Raw genomic sequence first — 20,052 nt, forward strand, 5'->3', positions numbered from 1 at the left:
CAGATCTAGTGATCTGCTTGTCTTGGCACACTTTGTCCATCCCCTTCGCCCACTCTTTCACTTTCAGTGGTGGTGAAATGATACTCCTTTGTTATGGTTCAGCTCAATTTGATACTGGAGTTAATATTTACTGCAAGGCTGCACATATCTGGTTCAGTACTACCTATGGTACTTAAGATTTATTTGTGTTCAGGGTATTGTTAGTCTCCCTGGGGTAAAGGAACAGAAATCTCTTTCTCTAGCGGAAGTTTCTTCATATTGTTTTCCATTACAACACATTTTCACTTCATCAGAATGGTTAAGATGAAAAACAGGATATTCGCAGTTTTCCCTGAAGAGCATATGAAGCGTAGCAATTCTGTGACAGTAGACATAGGTTAAGGAAAGTAAAATACTTTCTATCATTTTGGAGAACACACAGAAATCTTTCTCCACATTCTTTTCTCGTGGTCCAAATTAATAGCCATTAATAGCTCACTTTCTTGGATGCCAGCTCATAAAATCTCACTGACAAAAGCCTATTACTCCAGCCTCAGCCATTTTACACTGTGCCAGAATAGATGCTGTTGCATCTCAAAACTTTTTAACTAAAGTTCAGCTAAAATTTCCAATGACCCTGTTAGCCAGAAAAAAACCCGAGTTCTGGTGATGAAGGTTTTGAAACTCTCAGGAATCTTATAAACTATTAATTGCTTTTTGTTGTTTATTTGGGGAACTACCAAAATTATCTCAGAGTCCCGACTCCTATGTTGTGAATTCTCAGTATTTGGAAAATTACTACAGCACCCAGCCAAAAAATATTAGAGAGTAATATAGGCATTATAATGTGCTGCTACAGCATAGTTCATAGAATCATAGAATCATTAAGGTTGGAAAAGACCTTCACAATAACCAGCGCAAAACAAACCACAGCACAAAGTGCCATGTCGTCATTTCTTGAACACCTCCAGGGATGGTGATTCTACCATCTCCCTGGGTTGCCCATTCCAATGCTTAACCATCTGTTCTGTGAAAAAATCTCCCTAAAACTCCCCTGGAGCAGCTTGAAATTCTGTCCTTCTCATCCTGGCACTGGTTGCCTGGGAGAAGAGCCTGACACACTCCCCCCTCAACCTGGCCATGGCCTCCTTTCAGGCATTTGTAGAGAGTGATAAGGTCTCCCCTGAGTCTCCTTTTCTCCAGGATGAACACCCCCAGCTCCCTCAGCTGCTCCTCACAGGACTCCTCACAGACCCTTCCCCAGCTCCATTGCCCTTCTCTGGACTCACTCCAGCACCTCAGTGTCTTTCTTGCAGTGAGGGTCCAGAACTGGACACAGCACTCGAGGTGTGGCCTCACCAGTGCCCAGCACAGGGGGTCAATCCCTGCCCTGCTCCTGCTGGCCACACCATTGCTGATCCAGGCCAGGATGCTACTGGCCTTCTTGGCCCCCTGGGCACGCCCTGGCTCATGTTCAGCTGCTGTCACCAGCACCCCCAGCTCCTTTCCAGCCCCTCTGTCCCAGCCTGTGGCCCTGCCTGGGGCTGTTGTGACCCAAGGGCAGGACCCAGCACTGGGCCTTGTTGAACCTCACACCATTGGCCTCAGCCCATGATCCAGCCTGTCCAGATCCCTCTGCAAAGCCTTTCTGCCCTCCAGCAGACCTACACTCCCACCCAGCTTGATGGCATCTGCAAACTGAGTGGTCAACCACTTATCAAGGTCATTGATGGAGATACCAAGCAGAACTGGCCCCAGTACTGAGACCTGAGGAAACAGCACTAGTAACCAAATAAAGTCTAGAAAAGGTGCCTACACACCTTTGCACATGGCTTAATGGCCTCTCTCATCACATGGCCCCTCTTCCATGATCATCCCACCAGCCCTTCATGCAAAGAACTTTCCGATTTCATTGCAGTTTTTGAGGGCTGGCCTGTCGGTTGCCCCCAAAACAAATTTTCTTATAAGGGGAATAAGATTTTTGCAAGCTGGTAAGGAATGTATTATAAAAACATTAATAACAAAAGGAAGATGAAGCAGTAACTCCATTCTTTATTGAACACAGTGGGGGAAATATGGTTACTAAAGATGAGGAAAAACTGGTGTTCTTAATGCCATCTTTGCCTCAGTCTTCAACTGTAAGACCAGTGATCACCATAGCTAACAGCCCCTTGAGCTTCTTGACAGGGATGGGGAGCAGAACAGACACCTGCAACCCAGGAGGAAGCAGTCAGTGACCTGCTGTGCCACTCAGACACCCACAATTCTATGGGACCAGATGGGAATCACCCAAGGGTACTGAGGAAACTGGCAGAAGAGTTTGCCAAGGCTCTCTTCATCATTTATGGTCAGTCCTGGCTAACTGAGGAGGTCCACAGATGACTGGAGGTTGGTCATTGTGATACTCATACACAGGAAGGGCTAGAAGGAAGACATGTGAAACTACAGATTTGTCAGCCTGACCTTGGTCCCAGGGAAGGTTATGGAACAGATTACCTTGAGTGCAATAAGCCAGCACTTACAGGACAGCCTGTAGGGATCAGAGGGATGACACCCAGCCACCAAAGGTTTAGGAAAGGCAGACCCTGCCTGACCAACCTGACCTCCTTTAATGACCTGGTGACAACACCTGATGGATGAGAGTATTGTCTACCTGGACTTCAGTAGAGCCTTTGACACTGTCTCCCACAGCATAGTTTTGGATCAGCTGACAGCTCAGGGCTTGGACAGGAGCACCCTTAGCTGGGTTAAAAACTGGCTGGATGGCCCGACCCAGAGAGTGGTGGTGAACGGTGCTGCATCCAGCTGGTGGCCAGTCACTGATGGGCTTCCAGAAGGCTCAGTTTTGAGCACACTTCTGTTCTGTTCAATGTATTTTATATCCTGTTCATTATCTTAGAGATCTGGATGGGGAGATTGAGTATACCCTTACTAAATCCACAGGCTACACCAAGATGGGCAGTAGTGTTGATCTGCTGGAGGGCAGGCAGGCTCTGCAGAGGGATCTGGACAGGCTGGATCATGGGCTGAGGCCAATGGTGTGAGGTTCAACAAGGCCCAGTGCTGGGTCCTGCCCTTGGGTCACAACAGCCCCAGGCAGGGCCACAGGCTGGGACAGAGGGGCTGGAAAGGAGCTGGGGGTGCTGGTGACAGCAGCTGAACATGAGCCAGGGCGTGCCCAGGGGGCCAAGAAGGCCAGTAGCATCCTGGCCTGGATCAGCAATGGTGTGGCCAGCAGGAGCAGGGCAGGGATTGTCCCCCTGTGCTGGGCACTGGTCAGGCCACACCTCGAGTGCTGTGTCCAGTTCTGGGCCCTCACTGCAAGAAAGACACTGAGGTGCTGGAGTGAGTCCAGAGAAGGGCAATGGAGCTGGGGAAGGGTCTGGAGCAGCAGTCTTGTGAGGAGCAGCTGAGAGGACCAGCTGGGATGTTCAGCCTGGATAAAAGGAGGCTCAGGAGTGACCTTATCATTCCCTGAAAGGAGACTGTGGGCAGACAGGGGTTAATCTCTTCTGCCTTTCAAGCAGTAATAGGATGAGAGGACAGAAGTTCAATCTGAATATGCGGAGGCTGAAATTGGACATAAGGAGGTATTTCTTCACAGAAAGGATGATTAGACATTGGAATGGGCTTGATGATCTCAGAAGTCTTTTCCAATCTAGTTAATTCTGTGATAATGTGAACGCTTATTTACAGTCAACTAGACAACGTGATCACATTACCACATTTTATACACCACCTTTCTGATGTTTCATCTTTTCTCAAGGTTTGTAGCTAATCCTACATAATGTAGCAAATAATCAGGATAGAATAAGTCCAGTTCAGCAGTTATAAATAAACCAAAAGGTGGAGTTTCTTTTATATTCTGTATTACTTTTTATTAGTTTCACATACCTAAATTGCAAACAGTATAAGAAGGAAAAAAAAAAAAAAAGAAAACAAATCAGTCACAAAGTAATGCATTAAGACTAAAATATTTCCCACATACTTATTTAAAAATTCACTGGGATTCAGTGGAAATTGTTAAGGGAGCCAGGTTTGCTAAAAAATGCCTGCCAAATCCTTGAACAACTTCTGATGGCAGGCAAATAAAAAAGAATAATTTATAGACCTTAATTCCAAAAAATTCAAAACAATTATGAAGTTTTCAAAATAGTAATGATCAAAAATGTAAACAAAGGCATATTCTAAGGAAACAGAGACTCCCATCTTCTCATACAGTACTTCTAAATCCTGTCTGATAAATATTTTAAAGAAGTTTTTAAGACCCACTACTTGTAAGAGTTCATGTGGTTAGTGGAGCCAAGTCAAGGTTGATACTTTGGTAATTGGAGAAGCACATTGGCTGCTCCAGAGGCCCTGAAATTACACAGGTGGGCTCTGCCACAGGACTTCACTTTTGGGATCACTTCTTCACTGGCTTCATTACATCCCGTTTATATTATTTCCCCATGACAGGTTTAAGTTTTCCTTACCTGAAAAATGAATTGGTAAAAATATATATATATATTCTGTGCTGGGTAGAACATAGTTCAGTCTAAACAGCAAGAAACAGGTAAATGTGTCTGGTGCATCCAGAGCAGGAAATAGTGCTGTGCATCAAGACCAAGACTGGAGAATTCCTGTCTAGCATTTTGACATGATTGAACCAAAGTTGCAAAAAGTGTAAATACGTATTGTTTGCACAGTAGCATAGCAAAGTCCTGTTTTGTCCTCTGGTCATTCCCTACGTGATACCTAAAATGCCATTTGCATATTTTTGACTTTTTCTGATTTTATTTCAAAACTGAATTATTACTAATGTCTAAACTACATCGTCACAGCTAATTTTAACATTTCCTTTATAGATTTGGGGTTTTCTTAGTAGCTTGTTCTTTTTCCTTCAGTGGAGCCCACATTTTTTTATAAACACCATGTCTCTGCTAAAAACAGTAACTACTGGTAGCTCTTCCCTCTACCATCTTCAGACAAATCAAAGAGTGACTTGGAGACATGCATCTTGGCCTCCTGTGTGTAAATTAGTCACTTTTCCAAGATTTTCTCCCAGAAATACATTAACAGAGAACTCCTAAGTTTTGCATACCACAGAAGCTCTGATTCTCTGGTCAGCCCTTGTAAATGACAAAAAATGGAGAAAAAAAGCGCATATTTCTCTGAGAAGGTTAGCATTTATTTGTCTATTTTTTCATCACATTAAAAAGCTAGAATTACATGCATAAATTGTAAAATTGATCATTAATATGTGTTCACCAGAATAATTTTTAAAAGCAAATATCTCTTAATTATCCTCACTTTGCAACTTCTATTTTTTCTTGAAAATACAAAAAACTATAGTGATCTTTTCATAGTGATCAAGCAACCTGCTTCACACAGTCCTTACTGTGAAAAAGAAAATTTGCTTTGCCCTTGATAACCAAATAGTTTATTCTAATGTGCAAGCACACAGTATTTGCATAGAACCAAGTCTGAAACTTTGCAAATCAGCTCAGGTAGATATGGTGATTTTGGCAAGTGTCCCTATGGTAAATGACACACAGACATGACAAGGTGCTATAAAACATCATTAAACAACAAACACGTGTACAGCAAAGGGTGTGTATCAGAAACCATTTTATAGTGCAGAGATAAGGAGCACTAATCAAGCTGATCTCTGAGTAATTTGATTATCAGTGTAGGTGAACAATAATAAATAATAATTTCCCTGAATATGTGCAATATATTTATAAAATTTCTGAGGTGAGTCAAAAAAGGTGAAATATTGCACAATATAAAAACACTTGTTTCCTATAATATGCAAAATATAGTTCAGGATTGTATGAGAAGGTTGTTATCAAATGACTTATAATAATTTAAAACAATAGCATTCATCTAAGGGAGTATTGTTAAAGAATACAGTAATTGTCACAGTATTTATTCTCCTACAACCTATTCTTTGTAAACACAGTATAATGTTGATCTTAGAAGCAACACCCTGAGGGACAGCCTTTGTGTATGAGAAATTATTCTTCAACATTGTGTCTGGATGACAAAGAAAGTTTCATATCCCAAGGGTATATTTATAATTAGAATGATGTAACTGAATCAAAGACATTGTTTCTTAGGAAACCGAGACATTAGTCTGCAGGGGTTATTTTAGGGTGGGGCATAGGGCAATTCTGGGTTTACTCCATTATTAAGAAACAAATTTTCTCTATGCTGTGGACTTTTTTTTTTTTTTTTAAATTGTCCTTTCATTACTATTTCTTAATCAGTGTTGTTCTTCTTCCTTGTAGAAGTATAGATTTTCCTTCTTGTCCAGGAGTGGCACATACATGTATACATTCAGTGCAGAAAGAAAGGAAAGAAAAGCTCCCATGGCTGCTCTTCCCACCACAATTTTTCTGCTGGTTGCTGGATCAGTCTGGTTGCTGAAGCTGCTGTTACTGCTTCAGTATATGCACTTCAACACTGCTTGAGGTGTCTGCAGGTCACCTCAAGGAAATAGTGTGCTCCCAGAGACTTGTGAGTCATCCCAGCTGATGACTGGCCAAGGGCTTTGGAAAGCACTTTGGAGTTCAGTAGTGACTGTGTCTTGGGAAGAGCTCACACTGAGTCCATGTATCAGCTCTTGCATTAGGATGGGTAACAGTCCTGTGTGTCCTTTAAAGTAAATACATGAAAGAATTCAATGTAAGTTACAAAGAGAGGTCTCAGCAGCACTTCCATCAAGTGGATTTTAACATCCCAGTGGAGATCCTTCAACAGTATGTTGTTCATATAAAACCCATGTCCATAAAATCCTGTTGAATTACTCCACCTGCTGACAAATGCTGACAAACTTCTTCATTTTAACTTACAGCTCAGTTTCCAAATGTTAAAAACAAATAAGAAGCTCAGAGAATACATCTGTTCCTTAAATAATAGCTACAGTATGTCACACCTAAAGGGCCTAGATGGCCTAAATGCCAAGAAGGGTGAAGGAAGGAAGCTTTTTTATTTCAGTTTTCCAGGGCAACTGTCTTTTTCATTACACAAGGTTAATGCCAAGAAGTTCAAATTATTCAGCAGAATTCATTGTACAAAATGAAACACATTCCATATGAAAAGGTAGTGCCATAAATTTGGGTATTTACTGGAACTATGGGTTGGAGAAAACGGATGTTTCTCAAATTTTCTGCACATACAGTATTCAAACAGTGCTGACAAGGCTAGGTAGACTGAAAGCTACACAGCACCTTGCACAAGAATTCTTTCTGATTTCTTAGGAAGCCAAACTCTTCACCTTCCTATTTTTACTGGCTTTGATTCTCTTTGTCTTCCTGGATATTGATGTGGCATCTAAGGCAGTCATTTTGCCTAGGCAATGCATCATCACAGCCAAATTTTAGACTGTTGTATGACAAGGCTTCTGGGTCCTGTTTGGCTCCTGGATATCTGGGGGGCATATTCTGCAATAATTTCATTAAAAGAGGAGGATGTAGACTCAGTGTCATCAAATGTGCAATTTCATTTAATACTCGAGGAAGATAGCCACTCTACATTGTTCAACAAACACAGGTTTAAAGACTATTCTACAGGTTTCTGACACCAAAGAAAAAGAGGCATTCACAGCTCTCCAAACCGCTGTTGCCCAGGGCGGGGGTGGTGTGTGTCCCGATCCCGAAGCCCTCCTTCCAGCGCAGCCCTGAGGCAAGGGTAGGCAGCCTTGGGCAGCGCTGGCGGGGCGAGCGCGGGGGGTCTCCTCCAGGGAATAAAACCAGGGCAGAACCCAGGGAGCAGCCCGGCTGCAGAGCCCGCAGGGGACAGCACCGCCGACATCGCTGCGGGCACGGAGCGAGGGGCAGGGGACGGGAGGAGCTGCCTCCGGCCCCTTCACGGCCGCGGACCGCAGGGGGCGTGGACGAGGAGGAGGAAAAGAAGGAAGAGGAGGAATATTTGGGGCGGCTCGGAGCAGGTGGCGCTCAGTGTCGCCCTGGGAAGCGGCCAACTCGGGAGCGGCACCGGCTCGACCTCGCAGCAGCGCGCCGGACATGGGCTCCGCGGGCGCGGCGCTGCCGCCTCTGCTCCTTGCGCTGGGTACGTCTGTCTGTCTGTCCGTCCCGCCGCCCCGGGAAGCCAGGAAGGAAGGAAAGAGGGAGGGAAGGAAGCAAGGTCCGTTCGCGGGCGCGAGGTGCGGAACGGGGGGCGCCGACGGGCAGGGCAGAGAGGCGCGGTGGGTGCGCGAGCGAGTGCCGTGTATCCGCGGCGATTTTAAAGCAAGTTAAACTCCTGGAGTGGCATGGATTTCATTTTCCCGTAAATGGACTGTGTGTGTGCGCACTGGCGAGGACGGAACGGGGACAGTCTGATGTGCGAATTTTGGCTTATATGACGATTATACCTTTTTAGGCGCGAAGATGGTGTTCCCCGTGAGTGCTGCTCCTGTTTGCAAGAGCTCTCTAGGTCTGTTACCACACTGTTAGGCAAATGTCGCCCCTTGGAAAAGGATAGGGAAACTTGAACCATCTCCTCCTTCTCTTGGCTAACTTAATTACCATTACACCTATTTTCCTGGGAACTAGAAGCAATCATATTCACTTGCCATGAGCGAATTCCCAGGCAGTTTCAGAGTTTTAATATTACTGTATACTCTCACAAACCCTTAATTAGCAAGTCACCGAAGAGACAGCATGAAAATGAGTTTTCACTGATGAGCTGTTCCAACTTGTTCTTTCAGTAACTATAGCGAACACTGCAGTGGAATGTGTGGCTTCAGGGCATGAAATAAAATACAAAAATATTAACCTGTGATGTGATATATAGCACACAAACAATCTGGCAATTTTTTACAAAATGAAAAATTCTGAAAAGTACCAGTGGGCAAAACATTCCACCCCGTACTTTTGCTTAATCTCTCCTTTATTCTCAAGGTTACAGCTACTGAAAACCAGGACCATTAATATTCCCTGTAATTCATGGAGTCTTAAGGCTTGGAAAGGTTTGTAGAGCAGTGCTGAAAGGAGAAGATAAGGACAGATTGTGAGAGGAAGAATTCCCCTGGCGTTGTGGATGACAGAAATGGGATAGGTCTACTTCGTTCAGGCACTATCCGTGTTTTATCTCAATTTATACATCTGAAAGCTGTCATAATTACGATTTCAGATGTGTTATGACATTTGATGTTAGTGGATGCAATTACTGGGTTCATGATTGCTCAGGCCTTTTTGATCTTGTAGGAGTAGCAACAAAAAGAAAGTTTCAGGATGGGGGAGCTTTCCCTAAGTGTTTAATTTAGAGTTCTGCTATGGTGGCACTCTTGTAGTTCTCTCACGATAATTTTCAAATTGCTTGAATTCTAGTGAACTGGTTTACTTTCAACATGATGTTCTTAAATTTAATTGGGATAGCTTAGCTGAATTATTCCTTCCTTCCAGAAAATATTCCAAGTTATTCCAAACTTGATTTTATGTCACTATATTAACTTCTGAACTATCAGCTGTGTTAAATGGATCACATGGGGTGCTTTGTTGTCTCTGAATTCAACTAAAAATAGTGCAGCAGTGAAGTAGTGGATTGCTCGTTTTTGATGTGTAGTTTTGTGTCTGGAAAGTCATTAGGACTTTGTAGATGCTGCAGGAAGAAGAGATCTGAAACCACACTATCATTTTGTTAGCATGACTTTGCTACCAACCTTGTTAATTGTTGACCAAATAGTATATAGCATAGAGAAGTAGATTATGTTAAGAGGTATAAATGATGCATTCAGAGGGCAGCCTATGCAGCAAAGCTGGAAGCTTTTCTATTGCTACATGCTGCTGATAGATTTGCCACATCCAGTTATTTAAATTTACGTTTTAAGCATGTATTTTTTTCCTTATCCTCTTCTTAAAAGTCAGAGCCAAAACAGCGCAGCTCTCTCTAAGAGTGAAGCCAGTGGAAAATACAGTAGCTTTTCTGGGCTCAATTCTGGTAACATTTTCTTTGGAAAGCTCTAGTGCCCTCATGCTTGAGAGAAGATATTTGAAATTTGGCAGGAAGGCACTATTTGCATTGTCTACCTAAATTTGGCCAGGTAACAAGTCTTTGCAAAACTGTATTCCTCTGGAAAGAAATGCAATTTTATCAGCTAGATTCTTAGTTAATTTATGTCCACCTTGTTGTGAACCTTAGTCAGATATTTCTGTGTGAGGTCTTAGATCTACACCTGCAAATACAAAAAAAATTCTCTCTTGACTTCTCATGCTATTTGTTATTTTTTACAGCAATATCTGTTGTTAAGTCATTCTGCTTTCCAGTTTGCTTCTGGGTGATGGTCTGCTGACTGTCTGTATTGTATGCTCTTAACTCTTTCCTGGTCTTTGGACAAATCAGCTTGTTGTCCTTTTCATAAGAATAATTCACTTAGAGTGAATTATCAGTGTTGGAGGACTATATCTGGGGAAGAAAGTGAAATTTGGGGTACCCGCACATGTACTGTCTCAGCAAGTCTTCACATTGAAACCTAACACACACCTTCCTCCAGCAGCCCAGGATCTGAGTGATACAACTCTCAGCGCACTCATAAAATCTCCACTCTGTGAAGTACACATCCCTTGAGCTCTTCAACTCTGAAATGAAAACTTGCAGCAACATCAGGTTTATGCCTTTGGGGCTGCATGTCTACCACATGAGTGCCACAAGTTCTCAGGTTTCTCTGTGGGACCCAGGCAGACTGAAGGAGTAAACAGGTCTATCTGAACCTAGGGGTGTGTATGTAGAGTAGAGAATTTCCAGTGATGGGAACCTCATAAGTAATGGGCTATAGTAAGTAAGGCCTTATAGAGGAATGGGAAACCCTACCTACAGACCCTTTTCTTCAGTATGCTCTTGTTTAAACTGGGATGGAAGGTGTGATAATGGCATTTAACTTGCAGAAGTTGGAAAGTGCCCAGAGTAAGTTAACCACCTGGGTTTGCATCCTTTGCATATCAGTACATCATGCTGTCACTGCCTATGAACAGAGAAAGATGGTGTGATCAGAGAATGAGCTTTGCTTACTTTTGAAATTAGAAAGTGGTCTGATGAATGAGGATGAAATATAGGATAAAGAGAAATAAATTTATCTCTTACAAAAGTGGATTCTCTCTCTCTCTCTCGCTTTTTTTCCACAAAAGCTGAGTACAATTTCAGATGAGTCATTTAAATCAAATCTTTGACATGTGGTTGGAGCTTTTGTGTTCTTCTCTTTCTCTTTGCTCAGCCAGGGGTTCTCAAAACTGAAGCTGCATTTTCACCATCTGGTTAAGCTGACCTGAATGTGAAGCTGACACTGCAAAGACATTTCATCCACTCCTGTTAGCATGTTTTCACCAGTTTCTCTGTGCTATCACCTGTCTGGGGAACAGGTCAGGGACCCATTTGCTTGGATATTTTTTTCCCTCTTTTGAGCCAGGTTAGTTTTGGAGATGAGCTACACTGATCCTGCTCACTTGAGCAATTTATTTGTTAGTGCTGGCATGGGGGACAGTCAGAACTCATGGCCAGAGGAGGAAGGAAAGCTGGAAAAGTCCCTTTCACTGGTAGCTGTCACTTCCACTGACTTGTGCTGGTTGTGCAAGTGCATCTTGATGTGCCAAAATGCTCTGTATTCACAGCTGTGACTGAAGTCAATGGAAATTGTATTTTAAATGTGAAAAATATAAGGTTTTAGCTGTATCAATAGATATCCAAAAGTGGTAAGTACTTTTTTTTCCCCCCTTTTTTAATGGAGCTAAGGATGATCTCTCATTTCACATGAGTGAGGAAAAATAAATCCTCTGTCACATGCAAATACTTAAATGTTTATGATCAAGATATGTAGGCAATAATCAATAAGGAAGCTGCATAAACATTAAAAGTGCATGGCAATGTACAGAGCAGAATGGACTAAACTGATAACTGAATAGCAAATAGAAATTGAACATTTAGCGCAATAAGTGCAATAAATTGAAGCTAAAAGTTGGGGTGAAAATGCTTTTAATGTGCATCCATGCACACAAAATAAAATCTGTACAGCCTATTTTGATTTCTGCCTTTCTCTCTCTTTGTGATCATCTTTTGATACCATGATGTTTTATTATTTTATTTGTGAGTAATGTTAATGTTAAAAATCATTCTATAATCTTGAGATGTCTTGAAAGCAGGACCCAAATATGAACTCTTCTTAAAGTAAACCTGTCTCTAGTTTTTCCTTCTTTCTGAGGTAGCAAGTAGTAGCAGCACTACTACATATTATTTTTGGAGTTTAACCTCTCACAGCATTGCAGATTGAAGTAGGGCTTCATTCATACTGCATTACAGGACTTGTATTTTGTATTATGTTTATTTTAGAAAGCACACCGGCTATCTGACACCTAAACACTTTACCAGTTAATATTTATTTGTGCCTAATTTGGTCAAAGTCAACATGAGACCCTACCGACAAGTTTTAGCTGCTTCTCTCTGGAACAATCTGTGAATTGTTCTTTGCTTTTTTGATTGTCGCAGAACTTTAAGGAGTCGAAGAAGTAAAAGTACAGCTACTCCTTTTTTTTCTTTGTGCTTCCTAGCCACTATATAAATATTATTCATTGTGGTCTTTCTTCACAATTGTAATTTTGAATGAATGGAAGTGGGGTTTGTGTGCACTTCATGAGATGTTATTTTCATGAGGGCTAATAACTGGAACTACCAGTGTAACGGCTTAATGTCAAAACAGCTAAGTGTAAATAAAGTACCTTCCTTTAGGATTAATGCAGGTAAAAGGGGGTTTCTGCATGTCCAGATGAGTAAAGCAAGTCATTTTCCCCAGCAGAAATCTTGTGCAGCCTCTATCCAGTGTTGTTATTTTCGTTTAAAGGTTTCCTTTGTTAGGCTCTGTGCAGGCTGGTTCCCATTTCCATGGTGACCGTGCTGAAATGCAGACAGGACACAGGCTGGATTCTCATCGGCACAGCCATGCACTTGCATACCAACACATGCTATCTGCTTGGCTTAGGACATTTTCATTAGCAGTTTTTATGTTTAGAGCTTCTTTTTCACATACTGATCTCTGGCCCTGTGATACTACACAGTCTTGGGATTTCAGACCCTATGCAGCAAGACAGAACAAGTTGATAAGCTTATTTTTTGTGTAAATAATTTGGCTCTACTGTTCCAATTTAAATTACTCAAGGACATCAGAGAACTGTCTGAGCCTTGGTTTTCTTTTCTCTTGAAAGTGATAACACAGAAGGATTTTATTTATAAACCCTTAGATGAAAGACTGACATATGTCCATATCTGTGCTTAATAATTATAGGAATATACCCTTTCTTAAGGCACTGATAAAAGGCTAATGAAAACAAGTGAGTGTGAATTACGTAAAATAAACTAATCCTTCTGTCTATATTGGTCGAGTGTGAGTATGTATCTTTGTGAAGCAATATGCAAAAATCTTCCTGCTCATTCTGCAATTATTGTCTGGAGGTGGTGAATACTAAAGGCATTTAGTGGAGTCAACTGCCCTGACCATAAGCATTTTTATAACTTCCAAATGCTTTGACTATAAGCATTTCCATCACTTCCAAATCAGGCTGTGATTTCTGAATTGCCAAATAAATTCAATATTCTGAGTGCTGGTAATCATTATTTTGAACTATTCCCCGAGTAGCATTTCTGGATCTTCAGAGGAGGAAATTTTATTTTCTCGTGGAGATGCACACGCTGTAAAAATATAATAAGACTTGTGTATTATTCAGGACTTAAAAGAGCAGGCAAAGAAGTAGGATCAACACAGACTCTTTGAATGGAGGATGAGCAAAGACATTTTGTGTGCAACTGAATGGCATCTGCATGCTTGAATGCCACACATGATGAATGTCATGGATTCTTTTGTCCCTTTCAAATTGCTATTAGACAGGGTGAAGGGCTTGGAAGTTATGCACAGCCCTGATGGAACTCTTGCCTTATTCCTGATTTATTTTGCCCTTTGCAACCTTCTTCCCAGTTTATCATTCTTCCCTTATATCATACAGTGGCATGCCTTTTCATTTTTTTTTTGTTTTCTTAATCACAAAAATCTCCTTGGATAACATGGTTGGTTATTTCTAAAGGACAGACAATAAATAAATCTTGGGGGAAATTACTACCAACAGCAGACTTCAGGGAGGAAGCATATTGCACAGTAGAAATACCTATGGAAATAGTGGAATTTGTGGATGGAGAGATGAGTTAGGGGCAGATGGCTGTGAAGGATTGAGCTACGTTTTTACCTTTTACCTATATGACGGCTAATCTGTCTGCCTGTCTAGCTATCTGCCTCAAACATAAGTGACCTTAAACAAGAAAAGCTGGCAGCAGTTGATGCTGTGTTAGGACTGCAATGTGAAATTGTGTGTGATGATAAGTTTACAGATGACCAGGCTGCTTCACCCACTGGATTTGCTGGTAAATACTTGCCTCAGCCCGTGCAAGATCAGTGTACTCACGTGAGGAGTAGCTGCCTTGTGCTGGGTCTGTGTGCTTAGTGCAGCTAAAGATAGTGTTACTAGAAGTTGTCAAGCCAGCACTTTCTGGAGGATATGCCTGTACCATGCTCTATGCTGCCTGAAGTAAGGCAGCTGCACACAGGTAAGCCAGTGGAATTAGCTATGAATGTGTCTAAATTTCCACATGCACAGCAGCCACATCTCGTAATTCCTCAATTTCTGTAACTGTTGTGTTCAAGTTTCCCTTCAGCTGTGAAAGCACGCCAGGTAAGAAATTCTACTTCATTATATATTTGGCCAAAAGAACAAAACAGCAAATTACTGCAATTCAGACCTAAATTTATTCTTGGCTGGTCCCGTTCTCTTATTTGAGTAGATGTCTATGGAGGTGTCAAACCAGGGCAACCTGTGTCAAGGGTTTGTGTCCTGGTTTCTTAATAGCAACATGCTACAATAAGGAGAGTAAAACACAAAAGAATCCCCTTGAGGCACCTTCCCGAAGCAGCAGCAAGTGGAGTATTGTGTCCTGAGGCAACTAGTACATCCTAGATAATTACCAAATATCACTGTAGAGGAGGGTGTGTGACTCAAATGTCCCTGTGCCTGTATTGTTATCTGAATTTTTTATTTAAAGAGAATATTAATCGCTAACTAAAGAATAGCATATTTTATTAAATGTTTTTTTAGTGATTCTATTTTCTTAATGGTAGATTCTAATAAGATAATGACAGTAGTCTATAATAATGAAATTTAGAACTATTTTATGCAGTGTTCTTACTGTGTAGTGTAAAATTCAGTTGTGTTTATATGCAGTACTTTAGATGCACATAGAACTGATTGAATTTATAATATTAAACACAGATTTAGCTGAAATTCCTCAAATGACAATTTAGCTAAACTTTCCCACATAGAAAAGTTTAAGTGACACGACACTTCCTTTAACTCTGCTCACCAAATACAGTTCCCATTTAAACATTCCTGAAATATGTATAGATCAAATATAAAATAGCAGAAATGACTGAAAAGGAACTCTTACTAAGATGGGCAAAACAATAAACAGTGAAAAAATCCAGCAGCACTATTCACATAGTAGTCCTTCAGTTCTGCTAATAATAGTTATCAATTTAATCCTAGCCAAATATCTATCCTTTAGTTTCAATGTCTCTACTCTTTTTTTTCCTTTTTTCTTCTTCCTTTTTTTTTTTTTTTTTTTTTTTTTTTTTGGATGGGGGGAGTGGGGGTTGGTATGGGTTTTGATTTGTTTAATTTTTTATTTTCCCTTCCAAGCTGCCAAAAGCCAGTTCGTCATATTGAACAGTAAAAAAGTACTTGCGTCTCTGGAGTTGTCCTTCTGAGAAGCTGAGAGCTACAATAGACTTTGGTTCTGTGAAGACAAAAAAGCAACTGTTCTGCTTTTGTGGAAGCACGTATTATCTCCAGAAAACTCTTCTTAAATATACATGGGCCTTTCTCTCTGACCCCAAAATATACAATGGCTGCATTTTACAAAAAAAAAAAAAAAAAAAAAAAAAAAAAAAAAAAAAAAAAAAAAAAAAGATCCTTCTGAACTCTGACTGCAGATAGCCTGTCACCAACCTGGCCACTGGCATCTGGGTAGACCCAGTGTGGTGTGTGCACCAAGGGCTGGCAGAGTGCCTGCTGCAGCCCCCCTACTTCACCTAAAACATGCTCCCCCTGCCCCAGCATGCAGCGTTGAGTGCCTTGGACTCAGCACTTCAAAATGCATAAAAAACCAATTTTTTGCAAAGCAGAAAGACTCCTGCAGCTAAGAGGTGGATTGAGGGTGTTTGAGCTCCATCCTTCTCAAGCACCAGCATGGAGTGCCTCCTTCTGCTGAGGTCAAGGATGGGGAGGAATTTTGGGAGACAGGTGTCCAGTTCAGCTTTTTTTTCAAGAGGTAACTGCTTCAGAAGTAATGGTAATTATCACCTGGGAAATATGGGTCTAGTTCTCCCTTGAGGATCATGGTAATGTAGATTCACTTCTCACTGCTTTCCAGAAGCATCTTTGCTACCTGACAATAAAGCAGCCAGACAAGCAGCCTCTACCCTGTATATTGAAACAATCTCTGCTCATCCCAGGATGCATATTCATGCTTCCAGACAGGCAAAGATACATTTTGCCTATGGGCTAATGTCTGGGCACTGAGCTGGGAGGAACTCTGAGCTGGCTCTTTTGGACCAACTACCCATGAAATTCACATTTGGTAATTTGGTTTTGCATGAAAAGAAGTTACTTAGCTATTTAGTTAAATAATTTAATAATTTCAGGTAGAAATAATTAAAATGAAAGTCCTTCATTTCCTCTTACTGTTGTATCAGAGTGGGTTAACAATAGAGTAGAATACTTCGCTCTTAGACAGGGCTGCTTCTACACCTGGTTCATATTCTAAACTTTTGTGCAACTTTGTATAATGAAACCTAAGTGATGGGGAATTTTAGGTTCATTGTGGGTTAGCTAGCTACTGAAGTCTGGGCTTCCTGGATTGTTTTCCTGATTTTAATGTGCCCACATTCTGCCTAGACACTATCTGGTGCCAGAATTGATCATTTCAAGGTGCATTAGGATGCAGTTTCAGGTGAGTGATTGGGACCACCTGCCTGCCATTCAGGATGCCCAGTCATGAGCTGCCATTAAAATCAAAGGAGAGAAGTAGCCATTATTTCTCGCATAAGAGAACAAATGTTCTGATAATTATAGCTCTTCCAAGTATTCTATTATATATCCTGTGGTGCTTAGGAGGTTTTCTTGTTGCAGGAAGCTGATATAGCAAACTTTTTCCAGCTGAGCTGCTCTTATTTCTATGGCTGTCTGTGTGCACTGCACAGAGTTAAGCTCCCAGCCAGCTTCAGAAGCTGTGAGGGAGTAGCAGGGTCTTAAACATGCTGTCCTAAAAATGCTATGATGGAATGGTCACTAGACTCACTTCAATCCTCGTGCTTCAGGCAGTGACACTGGAGTGGCAGAGGTATGGATGGTTATGGCAAGTCTCTCAGCTTTTTCTAGTTTAACCTTTCAGGTCACATTTAACAATAATATAATATGATATAACACCCAATATAATGTAATACTTTGTAATTTCCAAATAAGCTGGAGTGTGATATGGGTAGGGAAGTATAGATACCTGTAGTTGCTTTCCCTTCTTAATATTTGTGTGAATGCCTGCATTTTTGCTTTGTACAATCATGTTTTCAAAGCAGCTAAGATAGCAGATGTGGCATATAGGGTGTACGGATAGCAGTCACATTGCTTTCAATGTGGTGACATGCATTTCCTCTCTTACAGTTGTAATGTGGCTCAGGCTTCTCTGACTATATTTGGAAATACTCATGGTTTAAAAAAAGAGAAGACACAACCACTGATAATGTGGACACAAGGGAAGAGAAACTGCTGGAGTGAAATGTCACTTGAAAAGTCAGTTTTTATCACAGGGAAGCATGCAAGGTTTTTTGTGTTTATCATCATTACTTGTGAAGGCCAGTGACAAATGCATAAACAACATACATGTCTGTACAGCTTGTTGCCCTCACATATTTTTAATCTCTTTGTGGTGTTGAAAAAAAATTGTGGTGCTCTAAGGACAAAGTTGAACAATCCTGTTAGTACCAAGATAAAAGAAAAACTCATGTTATAACAAAAAGATGGAATTTAAGTGAATTTTCTGTAAAATAAAGCTTTTCCCCAGTGAAAACATGGATGGAAGTGTGCCAAGATAATCAATTTGAGTAGGCTTGAATACTTGCTGTCTTTATTAAAAGCTCATAGGAAGTTGTCAGTTCTGCAGGAACAGCTCCTAAGCATTTATTTGGAATCAGTCCTTGTGTGTATAGCAGGTTGTCTGGATTTCCTAGCTATAGATGAAGAGCAGTTTATTTGTCTGCTCTGGCAGCCAAGGAGGGCAGTATCTGGGCCACAAGTAGGGAGTTGTGAAAGGAGGAGAAAGACATGTCTTGTAGAGTAACTAATCAAGTTGTGGATAAATTTAATTGGATCTTTTGTTCTGCAGCAGTGTCAGAACAGCAAAATAGACAGCTCCTGGTTGTGTTATCACAGTCTCTCAAACTTTTCAGTCACAGTTCACATCCTATCAGGTTTGGGCTGCTTTATAGGAGGTTATTGATTACTCCTCAGTGCAGCTTCTTGCATTCTGAGCCCTTGCAAGTGAGAGGCAGTGTCTGGGGCTTTCACACACGCAGAAGCTCTCAGGCTGGAGGCTGACCTATTTCCAGGAAGAAGCAGTCAGCCAGCTAAGCCAAGAAAACTTACTGGAAAGGAAGCGAGGAAGAAGGGTGGGAGGATTGTTACTAAATGTGGCATTGTTTCTCTTTTGTTCTGAGCGGTGCACTTGGGGGAGGTTTTCTGCCTATAATTTATTTCTACTCTAAATGTTATGATTTCTGTTAATTATTAAGTAGTCTGAGATAGTGTAGCTGTTGTGAAGAAAAAAAGTCAGTCTCAAGACAACAGAAAGTAAAACAATTTAGATGAAGCAGTAAAATGAAGACTTTCTAGCGTCTGTAAACATACAAAATAGCAACAAAGAAACTGAAGTGAGGATTATACAATGTTTCAACTGCCAGTATAAAAAGCAGTGTCTTGCCAATCACTGTCTTTACTCTTTTTGATTCCTGTAGAGATTCACATTGTCTCTGTTTAGAAGGTTGTTCTCAAGAAATCTGTTCAGTTTTAAATAAAACCAGATTAAATGTGATTATGAGACTGCTGCTTTAGCATATGAGCTGGAGGTATCTACATGCCATTGTATCTACTGCTGTGGGTGCACATATTGAAGAAAAAATTAGTGCAGAAAGTAGAAAAGTAAAAATAAAGGAGAAAACTAATGAGGATTTTTTTTCAGTTATATTGACCGGTAAAGGTTAATACACCTTTCCAGACTGAATTATAAGTTGTCTTTTATCTTCCTTGCAGGTTGGGTTGGATTCTGTGTAGCCATTTGTGAATATTCTAAAGACAAATGAAGAACTTATTTTATATTTATGCTCATTTGTAGGAAGGTTCCAAACAGTGAAACCAATATAGAATTGCTCTTTTTACATGAAAACAACTTGATTTGATATCCTTACCTGTGCATGCACACAGTGCACATCCCAATACAGTATAATGGATCACACTGAAGACTAGAACATTACAAAAGGAAGAAAGAGTTTCTCTTTTTTGTGAAGATTTTGCTCATTGCAGTGAGAATTGCTCAGTGGCTTCTGAAAGCCACAGCAAAGAACATCATAATTGCTATTCAATAGATTAAAGTAACTGCGTGTGGCTTGTTTTAGTCTTTATGTTTTCACAGTCTTGTCAATAAAACATGCAAAACACAACACATTATGAAAGCTAGGTAGTTCTTCTGTAAGAATATTTGACTAATTTCGTTTGGATTATTGCTCTGATACTATGTGTTCTGAATAATAAGGGAGTAATGTTACTCTGAAACCAAAATGTTGTTCCATATAATAAAAAAAAAGTAAAGTAAGACTAAATATATTTAATATAAATACTTCTTGACTACGCTCTTTCATAACTTTATTGCTTCCCTTTCCTGCCTTCATTCCACCTTCTGACTAATATTGCAAGGACAGTAGGTGATTATAATGTGAGGGGGATCTATAGGTGC

The 20,052-nt window shown here is 40.8% G+C and overlaps 1 protein-coding gene across 2 annotated transcripts in view; it reads left to right on the forward strand.

Annotated features, from left to right (window-relative positions):
- The first annotated feature begins 7,887 nt into the window (after positions 1–7,887).
- ITGA2 (integrin subunit alpha 2) overlaps positions 7,888–20,052 on the forward strand; it is a 69,513-nt gene continuing 57,348 nt past the window's right edge. Inside the window, exon 1 of one of the 2 annotated variants that reach the window (XM_066181138.1) lies at positions 7,888–8,034. In XM_066181138.1, the coding sequence (XP_066037235.1) occupies positions 7,989–8,034 (46 nt within the window). In that variant the 5' untranslated portion in view covers positions 7,888–7,988. Of the gene's footprint in view, positions 8,035–15,720; positions 16,342–20,052 lie in introns of those variants that run through there. The other variant, XM_066181139.1, reaches the window with a different exon arrangement.

The sequence above is a fragment of the Chamaea fasciata genome, unplaced genomic scaffold, assembly GCF_029207755.1.
Source record: "Chamaea fasciata isolate MVZ Bird 193981 ecotype frontalis unplaced genomic scaffold, bChaFas1.0.hap1 SCAF_4, whole genome shotgun sequence".
NCBI classification, from domain to species: domain Eukaryota; kingdom Metazoa; phylum Chordata; class Aves; order Passeriformes; family Sylviidae; genus Chamaea; species Chamaea fasciata.